This window comes from Molossus molossus, unplaced genomic scaffold (genome assembly GCF_014108415.1).
Source record: "Molossus molossus isolate mMolMol1 unplaced genomic scaffold, mMolMol1.p scaffold_m16_p_12, whole genome shotgun sequence".
Taxonomy (NCBI): domain Eukaryota; kingdom Metazoa; phylum Chordata; class Mammalia; order Chiroptera; family Molossidae; genus Molossus; species Molossus molossus.
In genome coordinates this window covers 8,825,465-8,845,090 of record NW_023425347.1, presented here as the reverse complement: position 1 = coordinate 8,845,090, position 19,626 = coordinate 8,825,465, and the positions used below count along the sequence as shown (strand labels likewise).

Below are 19,626 nucleotides of genomic sequence, written 5' to 3'. Positions count from 1 at the left end.
AGGTTCTCCTATGAATTCTTAGAAACTTTTCATTTTCCAGGTCCTTTGTCATTTGAAAATAAGATTGATTCTCTTTGGGGCCTAACTGTAGGTTTAGACATGAAACAACCCTCTTTCACTTAGATCTAATAGTTTTTAAATGTCCAAGGAAACAGTCACAATCTACAAAGAAGCCAAACTCTCATGTTAACAGAATTTTTTTTCCTAAGGCTCTTTATTGCAAAAAGTCTTAACCTTGGTTAGTTCAAACTCAAACTAAGCTAAAGTTTAACCTATTTTTTTAAAGTTTTTTTCTTTATTTATTTTTAGAGCGAGGAAGGGAGAGGGAGAGAAACATCGACGAGAGAGAACATCGACTGGCTGCCTCCTGCATGCCCCTCACTGGGGATTGGACCCATAACCTGGGCTTGTGCCCTGACCAGGAATCAAACCGGTGACCTCTTGGTTCATGGGTCGACACTCAACCACTGAGCCACACCAGCCATGCTAAAGCTTAACTTATTAACTGGTGAAAAGGGAAACTACTGATTGACACTGCACCTAAGAATCAGAGAAACAAAAATGTTGAGTCCTGGGTTCTTTTGCAGGCTTACAATATAATCAAACATCCCAGGTAATTTTAATGCAGGTGGTTCTCAGATCACACTTTGAAACATGCTGTAAAGGACAAACTGGATGTAACATGCTTAGATCAGTTTGAATATTTAGGGGGCTGCTTTGGTTTTAGTTAATGGTTGGTGAACTTAGTTTTTTAAAACATTAAAATAAAGCCACACATGATTAAAACTTCAAACATTACCCAAAGGCAAAAATGAGAAGTAAAAGACCTCTCCCTACCCCCAGCCCCCCGCACAAAGGCCGTCAAAGATTTTTTTTATCATCCCCCAAATAAGATGGAATATTTGTGTTAGGGATGAATGAGATTAAAGGATAATTCAAATAATTGAAGAGAGCAACTGTAGTTTAAGTGTCCTCTATCCTATCTTTAGTAAAAGATTAGAGGCAGGGGTCAAAGAAAGTGTGCTTAGTTTTTAGGTTAACTTCAAAGAATTTTCCAGAACCATATCAACACAGCAATAGAAAGTAAACTTAACTGTTCAGGATCCCTTGTTATATAATAGAATTTTACCTAAATCCTATATAATTAGTGTCATCATCCAGAGTGGTATAACATCACTTTCACAGGATTATAATACAAATACGAGTTTATCTTTCCACTCAGTTCCATTTGGTACTGATCTTTCTTCTTTCCCCTATCTTTACACTCGTTCTCACAGTTCTTGAGTCCTGAACCTTATTTACTAGTCCTTTGAACCCATTCTCATTTCTACCTTCTTCACCTGTTTGGATTTTATTCCCTCACTTTAGGACTATAATGATGTACTTTTTATTTGTAAAACCTTCAGGAAGAGATATGACTGTTTTTGTTCACCACTGTATCCCAATCAATCATTGCCTGGCATGTAGTAGATATCCTTCCAAGTAAATGATTAAGGAATGGGCTTGATCCATCACTTAAGATTACAATGCATGGCATAGCAGTTATAAGCACCAGCTCAGAAGCCAGACTGCTGAATTCAAACCCAGGCTCTACCACTTAACAGCTCTAACACCTCAAGCAGGGTCCTTAACCTCTCTCGTTCTTCCCTTTCCTCATTTGTAAGGTGGGTAGAATATCTTTTATCTCATATAGTCATGTGAGGATTGAGTAAAGTGTCTGGCACATTTAAGAAAATAGACCAGGGAAAATAGGAGACAGGACAGACTGAATGGCATGAGCTGCCTCAGCACTCAACTGTCACTGGAGTAACTCATAATAGATTAATGTCTTACTTCTTGCAAGGCACATGCTAGGCACCAGGCATGGTATGCAGTAATGAAGGCATAAACCCTGGGTTTCAGTAAGACCAAGAGTGGGAGTAATTTGGGGAGATGGGAAACAGGAGGTAGGGAGGAGCATTTTAGAGGTAGCGCGGTAATAGGGGACCTCTCTCAGGAGTTCCATGGAGATGATCCTGCAACTAAAGGACTGCTTTGGTTCTTTGAAGTGCATGGGTGGGTGGGTAGGGAGGGTATAGGTAAAGGCAAAATTTATTTTTGGAAACAACCAGGCTACTTTATCTAGGATGCCATTAGAACCTAAACAAAAAGAAACTACTACACCACCTACCTGATCATTTCGAGTCCAAAAGTGCTCTAAATATAAGAAATACATTATCAGCATTGCTGATTTCAATTATGAAGCAAAGGGATTAATTTTAATGTCATGATCACCTTGTAAAAATATAGTTGCAGGGAATCTTTTTTCTGTTTAAACTGAGCCCTAAAATGAGGCCAAGTGGTGTGTAGATAGGGCATGTAGCCATCTCAAGTCCATTTTGTAGAATGAGGAGGCAACAGACTTGGTTCAAATAGGCAACATGTATGACTTTGGTGAAGAATAACTCACCACGGGCAATAGGGGTGGTGGGGAATATAAGTATAAACAAATTCAAAAGATTTGTCTGTCAGACCTGTTGAAAACAAACTTCCACCATTATTTTTGAAGAAACATATGGCAAACTTTGTAACAGAAATTCTGATCAGGAAATTTTACTTAAGCTTGGCTTGTTCATAAATTCCCATGTTTAGATCTCCACTATTGACTTTTCTTAATTCTTTGGATCTCAACTGAGGTAAAATCTGACTTTCTCGTCAGTAACAGAAAGCACGTGTAAAAAATTTTTCTCCTTTAAGTTTGCAGCAACATCCTCCCCAACCAACACACTCTGCAAATTATTTTTCCCAATAAAAACAGTATCTCAGGGCCCTTGTCAACCACTTTAGATAATTATATAGCTCTTAATCCTCTGCCAGCCCAAGTAGAAAACTATATTTGGGTCCTTTACAAGGCTATCCAGAGCCAGTGCCATTCTGCCCATTTCTTATAAAATTCAGGACTTGACCAAACTAGAGTCTACTGGCCTCTGAGTAATGGGTAGCTCCAGATGGGTAGAGCATATTCTACAAAGCCAGACACCCTGGCCCTTCATCCTCTAATATTACTCTGCATGTGCTAAATACTCACAGAACCTCCTAAATGTTTTATTCACTGTTTTAAAAAGCTGAAGACAGCCAGGCTGGTGTGGGTCAGTGGACTGGATGTCGTCCCATGGACTGAGAGGTCCCAGTTTGATTCCTGGCCAGGGTGCATGCCCAGATTGTGGGCTTAATCCTCAGTGGGGGACGTGAGGGAGGCAGCCAATCGATGTTTCTCTCTCTCTAAAATAAATAAATAAATAAATATTTTTAAAAGCTTAAGACACTTTCTTAGAAGAAAATGAAGAGTGGGTAGACTGAGGATAAGTGTCAGGCTTCCCCACCTGCAATAAAGCAATTTATTTAAATCATTACAGAAAGGGAGTTATCTCATTGCTTATTATGCTCCTATTACTAGGAAAATCAAATAAAAACACATGTAAACAGAAAATGAATACAATACCCTTTGGTGTATGTTCTGCACTCAGTTGCTTAAAAAATACTTTAATGTTTGTTTGAAGGCTAATCATACTAAAATGGGTATTTACAAGCTGCAGATTCTGTGAAAGGGCAGATTCTGCCAAGTAGTTTGGTAAGCTTCCCTCCACACCTTTCCTCTTCACCGAGATTCAGAATACATCAGACGTCTTCTGAGAACTTTAAACATAAATTATGTAATTTTAATTTAACCTGGCAATTTCCAAACATATTTAGCGCAGAATACTTTTCAAAGCACATGTGTGAACATCAGTGACACTGCACCTAAGAAAAATCAGGTAAGAAATGGTGTCTTTAATTTAAAACTCAAGAAAACCAAACAAAGAAGAAAGCAGGAGACAATATAGTAACAAGTGGCATATTTTATTATATTTTCCCAATATGTTGCTTGGAAACATTGCTGCTAAAATGCAAGTTACAATTCAAATGATACCACAAACAATTAGGATACATATTGAGTATTTTCAGATTTCAGCTTCCATATCTTGATCACTAAATGGAAAGATTCTTCAGAAGAATAGTCCCTTACCCTACATATAGAAGGAAAAGAACAATTAAAGATGCCATGATGGTATCTATCAAAATAACTGGAAAACATTTTAAAACTGAATTTAGTGTACATTACTGACATGTGAAAAACACAGATGAATTTGTATTGAACATTTCTATAAGGAGAACTTTCCATCTAGGAGAAGAATGATAAAACTCATCTTAAATATATGCTTGAAGTAGGATACTATGAAGAAAGAAACACTTTATGAAGCCCACTTTCTAATGATGTCATAATAACTACGGGAAGGAAGTTACATATTTGAACATCTGGCTTCTTTCTTATTACCAACATTTATGAGCATTCCTTAACTATTAGACGTAAATTTTCAGATATGATTCCTCTGTTTCATTTCAGAGATTTTATTTTCTACCTAGCCAGGTAGAGTTCTGCTACAAAATGATAATAGCCCAAGTCCAAGTATAGTATTTGTTCTCAGACATAGAACAAATCTGAGAACATGACATTTCACTGCCTCTACCACATACCATAAAACATATATTTTTTTGTACTGTAAAAATGTCCTAAGTATTTGTTTTAGTTAGGGACAAAAGTGGTGATATAATGGTAAAAAGTAAAACTTATTTTAAAACAAAATTATTTTGAGAAAAAGACTGGAATGAGATAGGCACTAAGGAATAAAGGAACAGGATGCTATTAGTAAAGATTTAGGGGTGAATACAAATACCGGACAGTCTTAAGATTTATGACAAGGTGCTCCCATCCCTTCAAAGCCTCAAAATTCCAACCTTCTCTCTGAAAACCTTCAAGAATAAAGTCTACCCAGAAAACAGTGTCCAAAATGTATATGCTTTCAAAAATCTCAACCATTCCCTCAACTACAGAAAGAACTATGACATCTTTGAGAACTATGTCCTAAGACTTATGAGCCCTGAAGTCTGACAATCACTTGATACACTTGATGTCACTGTTGCCATAAAATGTAATAAAGCAAAAAATTCATGAGATAATTGTTTTTGAAAACTATACAGCTACTCTGAAACATGAATGCAGATTTTTCAAGGATTATTCACTAAATAACCTCAATCTAACAGAGGTCTGGCAAAGTTCCAAACTTCTGCCTCAGCAAAATTACAGATTCTATAGACTCTTTACAGGGCTCCTTTCAAATAGATTAATCTAGAAATGCTTCATTTGGGAATATAAAAGATCTACATTATATCACCTCTCTTTTCCCTTAAGAAGAAAAATTGACAATGGCTCTAAATATTATGCCTGCTTGAGCACCTGTTTAAAAAAAATCACTAAAGGGCAAGTTAGAGAATAGAGTATTAAAGGTGTTGAATAGTGTTTCTAAAATTGCAGTTTCTATTCTTTTGCATCTGCCAAGGAGATAAGATCAAAGCTAAAGATTATGTTTTGATGTAAGCTATTTTTGATGTTTGCTATTTTCTTAATAATCCTTGGGAACCAAATTTGAAAACCATGTGTTGTATAAGGAATCTCACCATTCAAAAGTCTTACATATCACTAAATTTGACCACTATTTTTATTTTAGGGAAGAGAAGATGGGGGAGAGGCAGGAACATGATCAAACGAGCACTTTACAAATGAACACAATAGCACTACTATTCTAAGTACCAAACATTAATGAAACCCAAATCATAATGCTGAAAACTAAAAAATTAGACAAAAATTAAATGGAGGGTTCTTTTTTTTTTAATCTTTTATAGAACAGAAACCTTAGCTCATGTCTTCTGGTTGTCATCATCGTCCACTGAGCTGCACCTAAAACACAAAGAACAAGTAACAAGCAACTTTGTTTTTTAAATAATATGTAACAGTTTTGAAGGCATTAGATGAACTGTTTCTAGTGGAAGTTAACTTACTTAAATAATTATATAAAATGAAGCCATGAAAATCACCAGAAGAGTCAAACTGCTAACTATTTTTAGTGAAAATAATTACAAAAGACTTTAATATGCAGCATATTATCACCAAAATAAAATAAATAATGGTGGGAAAATCTCTATCCATTCCATTAAGGTAGAAAGCTGCACCTGTGATGCCTCATTTACAAGGCTTCACTCTACCTGAAGATGAACACCACCTTGTATTTATTTTAGTAAGTCTAAACCATGAAGAGATGGGGTATAGATTCAAAGCTGGCTTATTATATCATCTATCACTTTCCTGGCTGTAGTTCTTGTCCTTAAATGGAGCAAAACCCAACAGAAGAATGCTGCTATTCTGATTTTCCATTCTTGAATGCACCAATATGTGCATGCTTGTTGTAATTAGTGCCTGGGCGATAAAAAAAATCCCATTTACAATTTAAAAATAGTATTTAAGCCCCTAAAGTATGATTACATTCCATATTCCTCAGGGAGACAAGAATTAATCTTACCACCCAAACAAAAAAGATTACATAAATTTCTGAAAATTCTCTTCCACCATGTTAAAAATACAAATTCCTTTGTGTTGCAAAACCAAGCTGATTTACATGATTTTTGTTTTAAACTGTTGCTAAATGTTTATCTACACATGCTGTCAGAAATAACCTTGTTAAGAAGGTGAAGCTGGTGTCTCAGCAAATCAGACCCCTTGGAGAAGGCGTTGAATGGCCTGTGCCCCGTTTTCCTTTTTTCTTTCCGCACCATCAAAAGGAAAAGTGAGAAAATAGCAGAAACATTAGTTAAATCCTGATTTACACCCCTAACCTACAGGAATTATCTCACTACACTGAAAGCTGACAATATTTGTAGAATTTTTTGATGAACTAATTAGGATCCTAATTAGTAATAAAACAATAAACTTTTGGCTAGGTTTACATCTTTAGTAAATAATTCTGTTAAAGACTTTAAGGAAGAAACAAAAGGTTGCTTTTAACTATTTACGGTTTACCTGACTTACCAGCACTGAAGACAAAAATTTTTAAAAATGGCTACAAATGCCTTGTTCACAAAAGACTTTATTATCTAGTGATGCATACTGAGAACATACAGAAATCTGCATGGTTCACTTCACATGCAGTAGAACAATCTTCACTTTACAATAAGTGAGTGTCAACTGTTTTATGCAATAGACAACACTTTAAAGTCACATTCTTAAAGAAAAGCTTCATTTACAAAAGAAATAAAAGGTAAAGAAGCAATTACCGCTTTTAAAAAGCAGCTGCTTTGTTCAAGAGTGGAAGGTTTATGCCTGTATTGAAAGACAACATGATCACAAATAATGAAAACAATGAACAAATGAAAAACACTTTTACCATAAAGCAGTACACTTTTAAAATGACATACAAATAGTTAAAAATTTTATAATGTTGTCTATCTAACTTTTAAATATGAGGACTTTCAGAATTATGCCTCAACATTTGTAATTTAGTAAGTGAAAACTATGCATTGTTTCTATGTCACTAGGAACTGTATTTAACAAGATGTATATAAAGTCTATAGCAAGTTGATTAAAAAAACTTAAAAGTTAATAAACAGTACACTGAAGGCGCTCTATCCATCAAGCGCATACTCTTCAAATTTTAAATGTGATGAACAGAACAGAAATTGAACTATGCCACAGTTGCGATGCCAAAAAATAAAACAAGATCAGTTATCACACATGCAGGGAATTCTGCCACAAAGCTAATATCCCTCATTTGTCAATTGTTCCAATAAAATAACATCTTAAAACACCAGTGATGTTGATGGTTTAGCTTACCTTCAGTGTACTGAATGTTGTACACAACCTGCTTTAAAAGAGGAGACCATCCCTGCAGGCAGGCTCAAGAAGGAACAGACCCCTTTCGGCAATGACTACACCAAGGGCATGCTGCTGTGGCCTGCACACACACACCTAGGAAAATGTGAATATAAACAGCATTTATGCTGGCCATTTTACCTGAAGACCAAAATGAAGCCAAGTCTGCTAAAAATAAATCAACCACCCAGTATTACTACTTATTTTTAACAGATGCTTTTGTCTTTTATGTGAACTGCAACCATATACATTAGCACTGTAATTTTGTGCAGTCTTGGCAATTAAAACAGTTCTACAGTGAAATTTCACATAAGACACAAAACAGATTAACTAACATTTCTAAAAGAAATATCACCCTTGGTGTTAATTCAAATATATCATGCTTCCTCAAATTTGCTGGAGAAATATTTATAAGTTTATATACATTAATAAACTGCTGTGAAATTTCTTCAGTCTTTGTATTTAATTACTCAAACCATTGGAGCTTCTTCATCGCATTTAAATTTTTTCCTGGATAAAGGCATGCTGTAGGGCCTGATTGATGCTAATTCGTTTAGCTGGGTCCAACATTAGGATCTGGTCCAACAAGTCCTTTAGTTGGTGTACTTTTTTACGTTGGTCTTCAGGAAGTCGCTGGCACCCAATCAAGTCGGCCAACAGGTCCTTGGTTGGATTAATGGTGCTCATGACAGTAACCTTCTCCTAGAAAATAATTTTAAAAATGCATATCTCTAAGTAAAGTTACTAAAAACATATATCAGAATGTTCAGTCTACCAAAAAATATTAATTTATAAGAATAATCATCTACTCATTTGGAACTTCTACATGGCTTCCTCTATCCTTCATGTCTTTTCAAGAAGCAATAAGAAAATTTAAGTGAAAAAGGTTAAACAGAATTGTGACTAGCCTGGCCGGTGTGGCTCACTGGTTGAGCGTCGACCCATGCACCAAGAGGTCACTGGTTCAATTCCCGGTCAGGGCACATGCCCAGGTTGTGGGCCCAATCCCCAGTTGGGGGGCATGTAGGAGGTAGCCAATCGATGTGTTCTCTCTCTCTCTCTCTCTCAAATCAATACAGAAAACATATTTTTAAAAAAGTTAAACCAGAGCCCTGGCCAGTGTGGCTCAATGGGTTAGGCATCATCCCATACACCAGGAGGTTGCTGGTTCGATTCCCAGTCAAGGGCACATGTCTGGGCTGTGGGCTCTATTCCCAGAGTGGAGCGTGCAGGAGTCACCAATCAATGTTGTGCTCTCACACCAATGTTTCTCTCTCCCTCTCCTTTCCTCTCTCTGGAAAAGTCAATAAACTATTCTTTTAAAAGAAAAGAAAAATGGGTTAACCATAAGGTAGCTATGAGTGTTTTTTATTAAAAATCATTCTGTAATATAATTTTGTAAAAATAATGTAACAGAAACTCTAAAACTTAGTTAAGTAATTAAAATTTGAGGATTCAACAATATTAAGTTCTTAAAAATAACACAGTAAATACTTGCTGTTAGAACTGTGCTTTTCCTACCATGAAGTGAGGACATACATATAAACGAGTTGATGATCATGAAGTGGTAAGTGCTCTGCCAAAGTTAGGGACACACAATATAATGGGGGCAAAATAAAGAAGTCCTTATGTCAACCTTGAGGTTTTGGAAAGGTTCATACAGAATGTCTATTTCACCTGAGGCTTGAAGTTGAATGCATATTTTTTTAAGGGACGAGGAAGTACAGAAAAAGGTCAGGATGGTCTGTGAATAAAGGCATATAGAGGTCTGGAACACTATGCCCATTAGCTAACTACCAAGAGTGGAATGGTAGGGTTTACAGAGTACAGTGAAGAGAGGGCAAACTGTTGAAAATGGCAGAGTTCATATACTTCATATCAAAGAAGGCTTAGTTTGTCATTCTGAGAAATTTAAATATATTATCTTCTAGGTAACAGAAAGCCAATGAAGGATATTTATGCAGAGAATAACATGATCAAATTTGTTTTCAAAAAGATCACTATGACCTCAGTATAGAAGGTAGATGGGAGGCCAGGCCAAGAAAGTGGTCCAAAGGAAGAGATGAGAAGGGCCTAAATATGACCTATAATAAAAATAAATGCATAAATGACCAACATTTTTAAATCTCTTCATCTTTTTAATACACTAATGTATTTTATTCAGAAATCTGCCGACATCCCAAAAAAAATATTTTTAATGTTTTAAAATATCCATAGCTCCTTGTTTGACCCACCTTATTTGTTAAAATAAGTAATCATTTAATCTTGCACAATTAAAAGAGACTTACCCTCTCTGTTACTTTATCGACTTCTATGTACATGAAGTTGAGGTTTTGATCAAAATGTTGGTCTTTGAATACACCTTTCCGAATCATCTGGAAATAAAATATGAAATAGTCTGGCTTACTAACAATTTAATACACAACAAGTCACAAATATTTACTGTCTCTGGGTTTGTTTTCTCACATGAAAATGATTTCAGAATTCTTGCTCTCAAGAGTTTAATATATTTTAAGAAGCGAATACAATGCCATACCTAAAACAACTTAGTAACATGAAATTATTATATTTCCCCAGGCAGTGACTTAAACCAACCAATTATGATATCAAGTTGTGCTTTCACTATTTCAAATTGAGGATTAAACAAAGACTTAAAATCTTTTGTTCTTAGATAGGACAACTATTACACAATTGGGGCCTTTTCTCTTGGCAGTTAAGAAACCTAATGACACTTTACAAATAATGCTCAAATAGCCCTAAAATTATATAAGTTAGAACTCATTAAAATACATACAAACAGCTAATTTCTGTGTAGTTTATTCTAAACAAAACCAATGTAACATAAGCTGAAATAATAGAAGTCTAAGATATGGCTCTCAGACATTTTATAAATCTCTAAAGTTCTTGCTTTGTGTTAATCAAACAGAAATTGATATTATAGCTGAAGCACTAAGGATGGATTTTATGTTAGAAAAATGTCATTTCAAGTGAATTTTCTTGTTACCTTCTTTCCCAACTAACTTCCAATCTTTAATAAAGGGATTGCCATCAAGTTCCTCTTTCAATGTTTACCCATTCCTTCTCTGATGACTGGGCCCTTCCTTACATCTAATTAACCTGACCTGCATCTCTTTTCATTTCAGCTTTCAAGCATGTTTATGCTGTTACCAATAAGGGTGTGCTCCCAAGAACATTGCTGCTTCTGGAAGAACAGGCACATGAAAACAGTCAATCATATATATGTATGTGTATGTATACACATACATACATATATATATATGTTAACGCATTTATATTCATCAATTCTCTCTTCCTCAATTCCAGTTCTACCCTAAACCATAGGTCCCTACTGTTGCTTGATTCTAGAGGGTAAAGAAAAGCTCAAAGACAGACTTTAGAGTGGAAAAGGAAAACAGAGTTCTATTCTCTTTTGATTGCTCTTGGCTGATTAGAACCACTAATTTAAACACCAGAAATGAGAAGGAGCTAAAGAAATCATAGAAGCCACATACCTGCCTCTCTGAAATTGTTTTATAGCCATTAGTGATGAGTTAAGGGTCAGCAATCCATCAGTCTATGGGAAACTACTACTGAGACCTTGAACAAATATAAGCTCACATTAATGTCCTACCTTATTTGGCATCTTTCCTTTGAGATCCATGGCGAGCTTCAACATATGGTTATTGGTTTTGCCAGGAAACAAAATTTTTCCAGTATAGAGTTCATATAAGGTACAGCCTACAGACCACATATCTATACCATAGTCATAGCTTTTACCTATAACTGGAAACAAAATGGAAGTTTAAATATATGATGATACACAATCAACTACTATTTATTTCCATTAATGGGGTATTAATTAGCTTGAACTGTACAACCACAATCTTAATACTTCACTTTGGCATTAGTTTCATGTTCTTTCCCATTAAGTCTTAACAGAAACACAAACTTAAAACCTTAAAAAATGAAGGAGTGGGGAAGGAATTGAAGGGGCAGAGGAAAATGCATATTTCTTCTATTTTTATTTCGCCTTTGGTGGAGGGGCTAATCAGCCTCAACCAAGGTGAAAAAACAGGTCCCACATAATTCATAAATTTGATAATCAGACCTTGAGTAATCAAGAGCAGTCTTCTAAAGTCGAGGATTTTCCACAACTGTTTTTGCTACTCTTGCCAGACATGACCAAGACTCCTGTCCCAACTACCATCATTCCACCTGAGGAGGATGAACTTGCTATGGTTCCCTTCCTCATGAATGACCTCGTGCAGCTGCTGAAGTGTGATGAAAACAGTACTTAGATATTAAATATGCTGTTTGCACCACATATGATGGCCCAGGTCAAAAACATTTGAAAAAACTTACTGATTTCTGGAGCACGATAAAATCTACTGACAAGATAAGGAGTTATGTCATTATCCGCAACATGTGAAGCCGACCCAAAATCACAGAGCTTTAAAATAGTTTTTGATTCATTAACCTGAAAAACATTTTATCATGGAAGTTTAATTCATGCCAGGAATAATTAAGACAAATAATCAGATAAAAATAATTGGCTTTGAGAAGTTATATTTCCAATACTGAGAACAAAGTCACTCATTTTAAAATTCATTTTTAAATTATTTTACAACTCAATTTCCTAATTATAAAAAATTTAGAGCTACCAAATATTTGATTATAATTAGTAAAATAACTTTTCTCAATGAAGAAATATGAGAAAAATACCAAGTAAATTAAAATTTAACCAGCAATATTTAGAAAAGGATAGGGTAAGAGAAAAGAAAAATCTCATTGACGCAAAGCATCTTCTAAAAATCCCCAGAACACCTGCATAAAGTCAAGTTACTATTTAAAGGAACATGAAGACATTCATTAATAAGGGATTAGACTTAGATTAACTTTCACCTAACTTAACTATCAGTTGCCAGAAAATTATGACAGCAACAAAAGCAAAATGATTCAGATTAAATTTGGACAAAAATGGAATAAAAACGTTCATCGGAAGCTGCTAGACCATCCCAAATTTAGCAATCACTTCAAGTCTAAAAATTATTAAATCCCTTAAATATAAAGAAAGTATTAGTCCAGAAAACGTTAAATATACTTGGCAAAACTGATAAACAAGAATTCTACATTAGTCATTTGTTTCTTTTTTCCTTTGTAAATACTTCAACATACACAGTAACAGTGACATCTGCTGAGAAAGGCTGGAGTTGCTCCCAAGACTGCTGCCACTCATGAGTCAGAAGCATGTTCAGGATTAACAAGTGCAGATAATTCATATTCCAGAGTCCCTTCCCCCCTTCAAAAGAGACACACACAAATTCCGAGTTGGGACTTGAACTTGGCCTACTATTCCCACCCAAAAGAAACATAACACTTCAAATAAATAAACTAAGTACTCTCTACTGGGATGTTGTAAAGCTTGGTCAGTGTTACAGACTGGTCCATTACAGATGATACCCATGAAATTAAGCTAATGATAGAAATGATTACTTTTAACTGCCATATCAATAAGCATTCTTTCATCTGGGGGATCAGGAAAACAGTTATCTTCTACAGGAAAGGTACTTTCAAGGCTTTTTAAAGTATAAACGGCATTCAGCTACTTAAGAATGCAGTTGCAATAACCAGAAAAAAAACCCAAGATCATTTTAAAATTAGAATCTACCAGTGGAATTCTTGAGCTGGCTAAAATGCCTTAAATAATAGCAGGGTATCCACACTTATGTGCACGTTAGTTTAGCTACACAGCTTCTACCCCCTCATGAGGAATGTGGTACTTCTACGACATTAATGACTGAAGTCGTCAGCTTAGCTTTGGATTTTCATTCAACAGCCCCATGTGGTCTCTGATGTCTATTTTTTTCCTTCTTCAGGAAGAAGGGAAAATATTCAGTGTCAGAATCCATGTGAAAACCTATACTAGGTTTAGCACTAACTAAAAAAAAGAAAAAGAAATTTTAAAAGCAAGAGCTTCTAACATACTGGAAAATATTATTCTTTAATCTCCATGGTGGTTACACAGATGTGTTCACAGTATAATTATTTTTAAACTGTTACATATGTTATATATTCTTTGATATGGATGGTATATTTCACAATTTAAAAAAGAGAAAGAAACAAATTGAGGTAAAAATCTACTATGAAGTTGACCGGGCAGGTCTACAAGTCATTCATAATATACTTACCATTTCACTATAATTACTCAGCTCCTCTAACCAAGTTATATTAGATATGCAATACATTATGAACTCTGATCAAACATATCAAAATGGAATGCCTCATTATTAATGTGGTAGTGTGAAAGAAAATACTCTAATCAGATCATAATCTTTCTAAAGTGTGGGACACGTAATTGGAAGATGAACTTGGAATTACATACATTGTGCACATGCCCCAACTATGAAAACCTTAGAACCTGGTGAAGAAATGGGTCCATGAAGGGAAAGTATGTGTGTGTGCATTAATCACTCCACTATGATGATATTTCTAAATTTCAAAAACATAAACACTGTGAATCTACATGCTAACACATCAGAAGTTGTTAGTTAAAAGAGTTCAAGACAGTGAAAGATGGCTTTCAATAGGCATCTTTTAGGCAAGTGAGCTTTACAATATTTGGGCTCCCAGAAGGCACTGCTTCTTAAGCAATTAAGACTAAAAGAAAGCAGAATTACTCCTGGGCACCTTTAAACTCAACTCCATTATCTGCTTAAGAGAAGGCAATTCTCTTAAATGTCCCAAACTCCATAAGTATATAAAATTAAAAAACAAAGAAGTACAAACACACTTTATTTCAAAACAGCAACATGTGCAGCTTTTTTTTTTTCGCTACCAGAGGAAGCCCATCATTACTATATTAGAGCACTCTTGGGATTTGTGTTTACTATAAATCCACAACCAAAAGGAAAAAATTGGGATAGTGGCCTATCTCCTCTTTCTTTATACTTTAACATTTCATGGATCAATTTCCAAAATGGTAAAAACTGGTAAAGTATTTGTAATCGGTAATAAATATAGTAAATTATCCTTTTAAGATGTTATTTTTAAAATAATACAGTGGTGATCTCACATTACTGATGAGACGATACATGGACATATAAGGCATCTTTGACTGTTTTACTTACCAGGATATTGTCTGGCTTGATATCTGCATGTAGAATATTGCATCTTTTAAGGAGTTTCAATGCCAAGAACAACTGCTGACTATAGGATCTTACAGCTTTAATATGAAGACCAACATCTTTACCATATTTTTTTAACACCTCTCGTAAATTCATACTTTTAGGAGAGAAAAATAAAGTTAGGAGTTAAAATGCAAAATGGACATTTAAGAAAAGGAAAAACATTTACACATAAAGTAAAATAAAGCCCAAAATACAAATTACAACAAAAATATTCTGTTCAAGAACCCTGCCCCAAAATATTTGATAAATTATTCTACACTGAAATGAGAACATATAAAATGGTGTGTATATAGCCAGGGATTGAATCTGCAACCCAGGTATATGACCTTGGATATAAATCAAACCCACAACCCTTTGGTCCTCAGGCTGACACTCTATCTGCTAAACCAAACCAACCAGGGCACAAAGTCATACTTTTGAAGATCAAAATTGTATGTCTAATTCCACTATTCCCAATTATTTTCATTCTGGCTTAATCCTTCCATCTACTATTTAATTTTTACAGAATTTCTCTTGTGGAGCTGAATACTAAAAGTAATTAGTATTATGCAGTCAATTAATGTTTATACATTAATGATTGCCAGGAAGCCAGCTCTTAATCTAAAGTTAAAAAAAAAAGCCAAATTTTTTAAAAAATCAAATACCCAGAATATTTGTCATGGCATTTATTTAAAGTGAAGTTGGCAGAGATGAAGAGGCTAAATTTTCAGTTTAGTGTGCGGGTTTTGACACTGTACCTGAGAGGCTCAAAAACGAGACAGAGATGCTGTTTGTGATAAAAGTGTCTGAAGAGCCGCAAACAATGAAATTTGTCATCAGGATCAGCATCATTAAGTTTTTTTAAGAATTCTAGTTCTTTTAAACCAGTTTTTTGCCTGAAATAAAAAATAAAATTAAGTCAAAACCAAATACACCCAGAATTTAGGAAAAGTAAAATAATATATATTTGCTAGCTCCAGTGTGACGTACCACAGGTGATATTAATTAGGTTTTTTTTTTTAAGTAGTAATAGTAAATCTGTTGAGGAACCACAAGTTTCTGTATCATTTACACAATACTTTATACTTAATCAAATACTGTTTTCATGAAGTTAATTTCCAAAATAACCAATCAACAAAACAGAAACATTGAGGAATAAATCCATCTTGCCTAAAGGGAAATCAATCTTGCACATTCTATTCTCAAGTATTGAGGTAAATATGATGTTTAACAAAAGTGGAACCACACTGTATACAGTCTTGGTTCCTTAAGAGTCTAATTATGGCTCTGGCCGATTTTGCTCAGTGGTTAGAGCGTTGGCCTGGAGTCTGGAGAGACCCGGGTTCTGCTCCAGCTAAGGGCACGTACCTTGGTTGTAGTTTGTCCCCGGGCCCTGGTTGGGTCGTGTGGGTGGCAACCACTCGATGTGTCCCTTTCATGTCGATGTTTCTCTCTCTGTCCCTCCCACTCTATCTGAACAAAATATCGAAAAATGTCCTTGGGTGAGAATGAAAAATAGTAAGAGTCTAATTATGAAATGTCTCATCAAATATTAATATCTGATTATCCTCTAAAATTCTGGTTGTAATTTGTTAATAAGCTACACTTATAAAAGTTAGTGTCTATAATACAGAGGTTGGGGACAACCATCAAAACAAAACAAAAAACTTTCTAAGCCTAGGGCAGCTTAAGACTTGAGTATAAATCTACAATATTTAAAGTTTCAAAATCAGTAGTAAGTTGACTTTGACACCAACTCAGTGTGTGGTATAGAGTATGCATTAAAACGTGTGTGTGTGTGTGTGTGTGTGTGTGTGTGTGTGTGTGTAGCAATTATGTAACTCCATTCTATTAAAGAAAAAAAGGCAACAAATAGAAGATACTATTACCAGAACTATCTGATAAACCAGCTTTCCCTTCTTGCAGGCCCGCATACGCTGTTAATCAGTGACAGCAAATCAATATAATCCTTTTATTTCTCACCTCTAGATTTAAGTTTAAGATATTCACAACAAAAGATGACCACAAGACAAGCAGTAGAAGAAAGGAGTCTAAGTTAATATTAGTGCACACAGTAGGTACTAAAATGCACAGAAATAAACTAAATACAAATCAGCCTATAGTTCTAGTACTTCACATATAACACATGGCTATGAATTAAAAATCCAGTCAAAGTTCCCTTTGTCATTTTATAATTGCAATACTTGTTTTACACAGATTGTTACTTTTTTAAAAGTTGCATTTGAAAATATTTTCATTTGTAAATACCTGTGTTGTTAAAGGTTTCATCACATATTTTTCTGAACTTACATGAGTTCATTGTTTCTGATGATCTTTACAGCCACTTCTTGGTTGGCTCTTGCATTATCTCTGGCTCGCACAACATTACTGAATACTCCCTGACCAGTGTAGCCATACACATTGTAGCGCTTATCTAGTACTTCACCTATGTTCACACCTAAAACAGTAAATTTAAAAATTAGAATTCTGACCAAATTGATTACTAAGCAAAATTATGAGATGTACAGAATTAAAAAGTAGGAAACAGCACAGTTACTTAAAATGTGTGTCAAATTCTACTGTGTGCATGGTTTCCTAGACACCATAGAGAATCAAGGCCATGCCTCCTTGATCACTCTTTCATAATGTGGTTAAGACTGCATATCCATTTCCAATCACTACAAGGAGAGTTTCTGCTGTCCTGTCAAATGCCAATGATTTTAACATTGAATAGGAAATAAATGTGCTGGCTGAAGTGTTTCCAACTGTAGTCCTGCATGACAAATACTGCATGACTGGTACCCAAAGTTCTTTGTATGTTGTTTTTCTTGGTTTCAGATCAGGATGAACAAGTAATATACTAACCCTTCCTTCTGGAGGATTATCTCATGGCTGAAAATAACTGAATAAAATTATGTTGCACATTAAATCTTTACCTCACTTCAATTTGCGGTGCTTTTGGCTGCCTACTGAAATACAACATGGATTCAGCAACTGCTAAGTGAGCCACACTTTTTAGGTGATGGCACTATGATGCAACTTTTAGAGTTCTTCAGTGTGTGACTATGCCAAGCCACAAACGTTTACAAAATGTTACAATGAACTCCAAAATTAGTAAGAACTATGAAGGGCAGAAATCACCTGGAGACTCATAGGAAAGGCAAGTTCATGAGAGGAGCTAACCCAGCTTCCAGAGGCAACAGGCTGAGAGTGAGGAGAGATCTCTTGGCTGGGGGGAAAGGGGAGGGTTGCTGTCCCTGATCAAGGCCAGACCTCTCAGGCTGGGCTCACCAGTCTGGAGCACCAGAGTCCAGAACACTGGCCCATGTAATATCCAGCCATGAAAAGGGCTTCTGGCTACCAGATCTGATCAGAGATAAAGCCACAATTTTTTTCCCTTAATCTTTTTAAAAACCCAAAGCACAAAATTAATGGAAAGACATCTTCACATGAAGTTGAACCAATAAAAAACAGGGTACAGGATTTTCATTGGCAGCTACTCCTCACCCAAGGCTTTGGAGGAGGGTGGGGTGGTGCAGGCTGGAAATGCCTAAGGAGTGGCTGAGGTGGGAAGCACTGGTGGAAGACGGGAGGCTGGGAGACCTGAAATCAGTCATCCTGCCCTCTACCAGTACCAAAACGGTCATTTTTCCTGAGAGATGCAGGCCCCTCCCAGCAGCCACAGCAAATAAAAAGGCAAATACCCCACCCTAGGGGATACAGCTTGCCCCACCCTCAGGAATCCCTCTTATCATACTCCACATCTCAACCCCTACAGAGGAGACAGCAGCACAGGCCAATCACACAGGTTGGAACACTCTCAGGGAGCCTCAGTGACTGGCTTGAGGCACCTGTCCCTCTGTGCTGAGAACTTGACTGGTGCTTCCCCCTCACAAGAGGGCTAACAGACTCTCTAGGCTTCCAGCTGATTCCACTGCACTTGCATATGAGGATCTCCACCCAGCCAAGATGAAAATACCCTGGGACACTTCTGAAGAGTGTCTTTCAGAGGAGTAGCTCTGAGACAGGGAAACACACCCACCACCTCCCCCTCACAGGAGACCCAGAAGTGTCATACTTCCAATTCCACCAAAAGCCCTTTCAGAAACAGCCTTTTCAGTGATCAAGACTGGCAGCTAGCCCTGGCTGGTTTGGCTTAGCTGTTAGAGCATCAGCCTGCAGACCAGAGTCCCGGGTTTGGTTCCCTTAAGGGCACGTACCTCGATTGCAGTTTGTGCCCAGCCCTGAGTGGGGTCATATGGGTAGCAACCACTGATGTGTCTCTCTCTCTTCCTCCCTCTCTCCCTCCCGCTCTATCTGAAGATAAATGCAAAAATGTCCTTGGGTGAGGATTAAAAAAAAAAGACTGACAGTTGGCAAGCAAGAAAAGGCAGAGCCTGGCAAACCTGGGGGTTTGCTGACCCATTCCTGGGCCCTATGTTGCTAATAGACCACCCACAGAGTGCAGCTTGGCCCCTCCCACACACAGCCTGTGGAGACAGACACAAACTGGATGTCTAGAAGCTTCTAAGAGGTTGGTGAGAGCCAAACATGGACAGCTTCTGACAGTGGCTAGCCCTACAGTACCTCCAGTGAGACCCAGAAACGGCAGACAAAACAGTCACTGCCTAAGTCAACACAAGAGCAGGTTAAAAAGGGAGCACCCAGAAGGAAATAAAC

General features: G+C 36.3%; 1 protein-coding gene across 7 annotated transcripts in view; it reads right to left on the bottom strand.

The window, feature by feature from the left end:
* Window positions 1–3,859: 3,859 nt before the first annotated feature.
* Window positions 3,860–19,626, bottom strand: part of PRPF4B (pre-mRNA processing factor 4B) — a 54,727-nt gene continuing 38,960 nt past the window's right edge. Inside the window, exons 9-19 of one of the 7 annotated variants that reach the window (XR_004958861.1) lie at window positions 17,257–17,404; window positions 15,705–15,842; window positions 14,908–15,061; window positions 12,143–12,257; window positions 11,412–11,563; window positions 10,069–10,155; window positions 8,387–8,482; window positions 7,742–7,876; window positions 6,589–6,674; window positions 5,770–5,815; window positions 3,863–4,046 (exon numbers count right to left, since the gene is read on the bottom strand). Coding sequence is in view for 4 of the 7 variants with exons in the window: in XM_036255362.1 (XP_036111255.1) it covers window positions 8,279–8,482; window positions 10,069–10,155; window positions 11,412–11,563; window positions 12,143–12,257; window positions 14,908–15,061; window positions 15,705–15,842; window positions 17,257–17,404 (998 nt within the window). In the remaining 3 variants the exon portion in view is untranslated. Of the gene's footprint in view, window positions 4,047–5,769; window positions 5,816–6,588; window positions 6,675–6,980; window positions 8,483–10,068; window positions 10,156–11,411; window positions 11,564–11,671; window positions 12,052–12,142; window positions 12,258–14,907; window positions 15,062–15,704; window positions 15,843–17,256; window positions 17,405–19,626 lie in introns of those variants that run through there. The other 6 variants (XR_004958859.1, XR_004958860.1, XM_036255364.1 and 3 more) reach the window with 6 other exon arrangements.